Raw genomic sequence first — 6411 nt, forward strand, 5'->3', positions numbered from 1 at the left:
GAATGTATAATTTGAATTCGATTATGTTTTTCAACCAAAGAATTCGTGGGATATTTAAACTTTGACAGAGTCGTATCGGTGTTTTAGTGTTGATCTAAATTGAACTTTACGACATTGCATTACAGTTGATTTTGATATAATATGTAATATGGTTGGTAGGGTAGGTGGATTTTTTGTAACTGTATTAAATTTCGAATATTAACATAGAATTTGAGTCTTTTATTGAATTTTTATCATCATCATCATATTAGGCAAAAAAAGTTCGATGCTGGATAGCCTTGTAGGTCCACCCCATCCATAAACTTTTTTTTACAATAGGTAGGTAGATAGTATTTTTTTACCTCTTTTGCTCATTTCGTAAAGTATATGCTTAATTTTGGACTAAAGGCCTTCGAATGATCGATCGTCATCAATTATAAATACATATATTAGTGGTGGTAGGCATGCAATAGGTACGTAGTTAGTCCGTCGAGATTTGTTGATATAACAAAATCTTCAAAACAACAATTAGGCGATAAGATAAGTGATTGTTGTTAAGAATACCCCTAGTTGAGTTATCAGGCGAAGTTAAAATACGTCACTGTGCTACATACAGCGATAGGTAAGTAATTACAACAACTCATCATCATCATCCATCACTGGCCTATATATGTATAGTCCCAACGCTGTTTATTGTACGGGGACTTTTTGGGCTCTATTCCCCACGCTAGCCCAATGCGGATTGGGGACTTCACACGCTTCTAGGTAGGTACTGGGTAGGTATTACTTCGCTCATATACAGGTTTCCTCGTGGTATGATCAAAATCAAAGTCATTAGACTCATTAGTGAGAAACATGGTTTTAACCATAGATTTATAATATTATATAGAGATTCCGTCTCAGCGAGCTGTCACTGTTACCACTTTTGTTTAGTGTACGATTAACAATTTAACACCACCTTGCTGTAGCCATGTCGATAAAGTCATATCGATAAACTATCGACATTTCTTGCAATTTTAATTTTACTTCAAAGGTTTAACGATACCTAAAATGAACGAAAACGCTTTTATTCGTAATTGTGGTTATCAGATCACAATTTTATCGTCACGCCCCAGCAGGGAACCAAGGGAAAGTTCAGATATTTAATTAAAATACATAAATACCTACTAAAATATGAGTTCCGCAATAATTGAATAATTTTATTATATTCTAATATATTTATTATTCATTAGCAGTTCAATTATGTTTATGTTTAACGAAGATATTGAAGCTTCAATTAATAGCTATTTCGTTCCTCTGTGTAGCGTCTATCGATATATAACATGATTAAAATCGACTTTTCACATCCCTAAAAGAGCACACATACACTTTTTTACGCACACATACACAGCCTGGATGCACCAAAAAAGGCAACACTTTGATTTGAAGTTCATCTTGTCAACAGTATGGTTGTACTTTTATGACAAATGGCGTTTTTAAAAGAGCGAGGAGAGACAAGTGATACTAGTTGCTGCGCCCTCAAAGTGAACAGAAAACGTTGGGGCCTTGGTTTTAACACTTTTAACCTAAGTATGAACAATAAAAGTAGAAAAAAAAATAACAAAAAATAAACTGTACACTGTTAACTAAGGGATGAAAGCCGAGGATGAAAGGCACCCATTTCTGCCGAGGTAGTTTGTTCATGTCGTGCAACACGCCTGTACGCGAAATTTGTCAGGTATATGAACGCATTCTAAAGCTTGTCGCTATCATAATGTATCTGTGGCACTGGCATCAAATGTCAGTGGGAAGTGAGTGAAGAGATGGTATTACTGTGTTATTTTCATAGAAATAAATTATAAAATGCCTTATTGGTACTACGACAAAAAGGATCTCCAAAATACTCCATCATTTCGCGATGGAATCACCACGGAGACGGAGAACCGGTACCGCAAAGAAGGTGCCAGGTTCATCATTGACACAGGCTCTAAGATGGACTTAGGTTATAACACGGTCGCCACAGGAGTTGTTTATTTCCATCGGTTCTATATGTTTCACTCGTTCAGGACGTTTCCGCGGTATATAACGGCGTGCTGCTGTTTGTTTCTTGCGGGGAAAGTGGAAGAGACACCAAAGAAGTGCAAGGATATAATAAAAGTGGCGAAATCTCTGCTTACCGAGCAGAAGTTTGCCTCGTTTGGGGAGGATCCTAAGGAGGAGGTGATGACGCTGGAAAGGATTCTGCTGCAGACGATCAAGTTCGACCTGCAGGTGGAGCATCCCTACGGCTACCTCCTCAAGTACGCCAAGTGCCTGAAAGGGGACAAGGCAAAGCTGCAGAAAATGGTACAAATGGCCTGGACGTTTGTGAATGATAGGTGAGTACTTTTTAAAATTTTGAAAACAAGACCGGACAACAGATATTACTTATCACATGTGAATTCAAAGATTTCGCCCGTAAATGACTTATGATATGAGTGTGTTACAATCCGAGTCTTTACCTCATTTGAAAATTAGTAATAGACATGCAATTTAGTAATTACTTTATACTGTGCTGCTCTACACTGTCATATTTTAAATGAGATTGTCATTATTCTTCATGTATATGCAATTTCTATTCTATTCAATTTCTTCAAGTTTTCACTTACATGTTTCTTCATTCTGACATGTGGAATAACACACTGGTGTATAACTTTTTTTAAATTTTAACACATGCGCTGCAAGCATTCTACAAACAGAGAACCCACCTAGCAGGTTGCTGGCAGTGAATCTGTTAAATCTAATATGTAGAGTTTCTTATTAGCCAAAATTATCAGAATATTTTCCTTTCAGCAAATTGAGTTTATTTATCTGAGTACTTAATGTTTTAAGTTATTTGCCCTGGCACCCAAGATACTTACACCATTACTTACATAAAAAACCGGGCAAGTGCGAGTCATACTCGCGCACGAAGGGTTCCGTACCATAATGCAAAAAAAAAAACGAAAAAAAAAGCAAAAAAAACGGTCACCCATCCAAGTACATGACCACTCCCGAGTACTCCCGACGTTGCTTAACTTTGGTCAAAAATTACGTTTGTTGTATGGGAGCCCCATTTAAATCTTTATATTATTCTGTTTTTAGTATTTGTTGTTATAGCGGCAACAGAAATACATCATCTGTGAAAATTTCAACTGTCTAGCTATCACGGTTCGTGAGATACAGCCTGGTGACAGACAGACAGACGGACAGACAGCGAAGTCTTAGTAATAGGGTCCCGTTTTACCCTTTGGGTACGGAACCCTAAAAAATCTGCTTTACACATCTCTATGTGGGATAGACTGTGGAGTCTATACTAGTTCATAGAGCAACATTACTTGTCTATTTACACTTTATTACTTGTCTATTTATATTGTATCAGATGCATTTAGAAGCGTGCCCAGCTAGCTTGACTTTCCACCTCTTTAAATTCTGAACATCCTGGAGGTTGAAGTAATAATCCTGAAAAATATGATTGTGGATTAAGATCATTTAACACATTCGACACCGCGTACCCGACTCTCGGGCACTCGTAAACTTTACTCAGATGCCGGCATACCCGCTAGTCGGGCAAGAGCTATAAACCTACACGCGTCGCCGAAGTGCCCGACAGGCGGGCAAGCATTGCATCTTCACTACCTCAGGGCTGCCACTGCCACTAACAGAAAAAATTGTAAGTCTTCTGATTATTATGTGGTCGAAAAGTTGGTACAGTTGATTATTATATTTTATTACTTCACTTTGTATTTTTATTTACTTTACCTAATGCGATTACAAAATAAAAATTCTTATTAGTTGGTTACGTGAAATTGCATACACGGGTATGTATCAATAGGAGTTAGAATTAGGAGAAGAACAAAACGGGGAGCCTAAACAGATGAGACAGCAGATTTAATTTTATCCACGTACTTATACGAAAGTTACTTGGCACAGCCCTGAGCGTCCGCCGCTTGCCCGACTAGCGGGTTCGCGGCGTGCGGCATTGAGTTGCACGTCGTTGCCCGACTAGCGAGTACTGTCGGTTTCTGGGGTATTGTTTGAAATTTTGCCTGGTTGCGAAAGTGTTAAGTATCTACATTCTTTTAAGATTGAGTTGTATCTGTTATGTGATGTAGAGTTAGAACAAAATAGTGCAAATGTTATTTCAAACATCAAACTTCTATGAAATTAGGATGTATAAGTAATACTTGCACTGCGCATGCTATCAATATTGTTGTCTAACTCTATCTGTATGAATTTCAGTTACTGGCACAAAATTTTCATAATATTTTATTTTGACATATGTGTAGCACATCATCAAGCATTCACGCCGCCCCACTTGAGCAACATCAAAATGTATAGAATTAACTCATTGAATGAACCTGTCCCATGCCTCCAGTCCACAGCCTTATATGAATCTACTATTTCTTCTTCTTCAGTCGATCCCTCAATACTGAAGATCGTGACATCATGTCCTTCTTTTGAATACCAGGTTGTCCAGGTTCCTAAATAGAGTTCTGTTCCTCGCCAAGCACATGGCTTCGTGCAGTTTTAATCTACTATTTACTAACCTATGTTTCAGTTTATGCACAACCCTCTGCCTCCAATGGGAGCCGGAGGTGATCGCCGTAGCACTAATGTTCCTAGCGGGAAAGCTTAGCAAGTTTGAAGTTGTGGACTGGAACGGACGCATTCCAAAACACACGGCATGGTGGGACATGTTCGTTGAGGATGTTACTATGGAGCTGCTTGAGGATATATGCCATCAGGTTTGTGTATTTACATACCAATTAACCCATTAATGACAATCAAATGTCAGTCTTACTCATCGAAAATAGAGCACATGTTTGAAGTGCCGTATGTGGGAAATATGTATCGCTTAGCCTGGTAAAGGGTTAACGGTATTTTGCATATATCATCGTTAGCATATGCGGCCAAGATACTCACAAATATTGAACATGTATAGTTAGGACAGTGCAAGTTGAGACATTTTTAGACCTTGGCTCTTAGGTGACTGAACAGCAAAGAAAAAAATGTTGGATACTAACAGGGTTGTTCATAAAACTTTACGGGCCTGATTTAGTTAAATGATGTTTTATCCCTTTCATACAAATGCATAAGTCAATATGACAGATAGACAAACGATTATTAGCTAATTGAGGTTTGTAGTGCGTTTATGAATAAGGGGGTAAAGCTTTATTTACTAATCAACCTTAGTATGTTGGGTTACTATAGAAATATGTTCAACATGCAACTCTGTTTATCGAAATTATTTATTTATTTATTTAAACTTTATTGCACAAAATACAAATAAAATGTACAAATGGCGGACTTAATGCCTAAAGGCATTCTCTACCAGTCAACCATAGGGCTAAACAGAGATGTAATAAAAATGGTGCGAGAAGAAAAGTAAGAGAAATATTGAGTAAGAGAATTATTGTCGTTTTTTTAATTAATAATAACATCATTAACGTTCTTCTCTTCAGTGGGAGCCAAAGTGATCCAATGTTTGAATGTTATTTTCGCGAGCAGGTACAGATTCAACTATAATTTATTTCATTTCCAGGTACTAGATCTCTACTCGCCCCAGACCCAGCCCTCCGGCGCGGACTCCCCGCCGGGCCCGAACGCGCGTCCGCCTCCAAAAAACGACAAGAAGCCCTCCGTTACACCGCCAGCTTCCGCATCACCTATCGCTAAGCCCGAGCGACCCACCGTCACCCCGGTGAAGAACGGAGATAAACCCGAACCACCCAAATTAGATATGCGTTTCGGCGCGTACCCGGCTTATCCTTACCCGCCGGTGTACTCGGCGCCGCCGCCGAGCCTGCCGCCGCCGCCGAGGCTGCCGGTGGCCGCGGCGCCGCCGCCGCTGTACTCGGAGCCGCCGCCGCCGCGGCTGCCGCCCACCAGCGTGCCGCCGCGGCTGCCGCCCACCAGCGTGCCGCCGCCGCACTACTTCCCGCCGCTGCCGGCGCGAGGCCCGCCGCCGCCGGGCCCGCCGCCGAGGCCGTATTATCCCCCCCCTTAGCGTTAGATAGGTTATGTATTTTTTACTGGATTATAATTAATAGACTGCTATTTTGATGTTTCATTTGACGGCTTTAAATTTTACCCCGTTTTTGACGAATAAAAATAAGCTATAAGAACATTACCGAACATATTGGAGAAAAATAAAATTTAAAGGATCGAAAATGACAAAGGCGAAGTACAAAAAAAAAAATTTAATAATATAAATATCAATTATTTCACAAAGAAATACAAATACTCGAAAAGTCAGTAGGAGTTAATTACATTAGACATCATTGGTTTGACCGATGGAAAATAAAATGCATAAAAAACTTGCGCTTAACAAGTTTGCGCAAAACATAAGAATATCGTTACTTAGACTTAATATGGAGTTGCCTTTCGACTAGATATAATACAATCATAAGGTTTACTGAATGAACACAGACA

At 39.4% G+C, this 6411-nt stretch overlaps 1 protein-coding gene across 1 annotated transcript; it reads left to right on the forward strand.

The window, feature by feature from the left end:
• Positions 1-1738: 1738 nt before the first annotated feature.
• LOC134794108 (cyclin-K-like) lies at positions 1739-6036 on the forward strand. Its single transcript, XM_063765814.1, has 3 exons — positions 1739-2336; positions 4538-4724; positions 5522-6036. The coding sequence occupies exons 1-3, from the start codon at positions 1822-1824 to the stop codon at positions 5984-5986; spliced, it is 1167 nt and encodes a 388-aa protein (XP_063621884.1). The 5' UTR covers positions 1739-1821; the 3' UTR covers positions 5987-6036.
• Positions 6037-6411: the final 375 nt, after the last annotated feature.

Source organism: Cydia splendana, chromosome 10 (genome assembly GCF_910591565.1).
Source record: "Cydia splendana chromosome 10, ilCydSple1.2, whole genome shotgun sequence".
NCBI classification, from domain to species: domain Eukaryota; kingdom Metazoa; phylum Arthropoda; class Insecta; order Lepidoptera; family Tortricidae; genus Cydia; species Cydia splendana.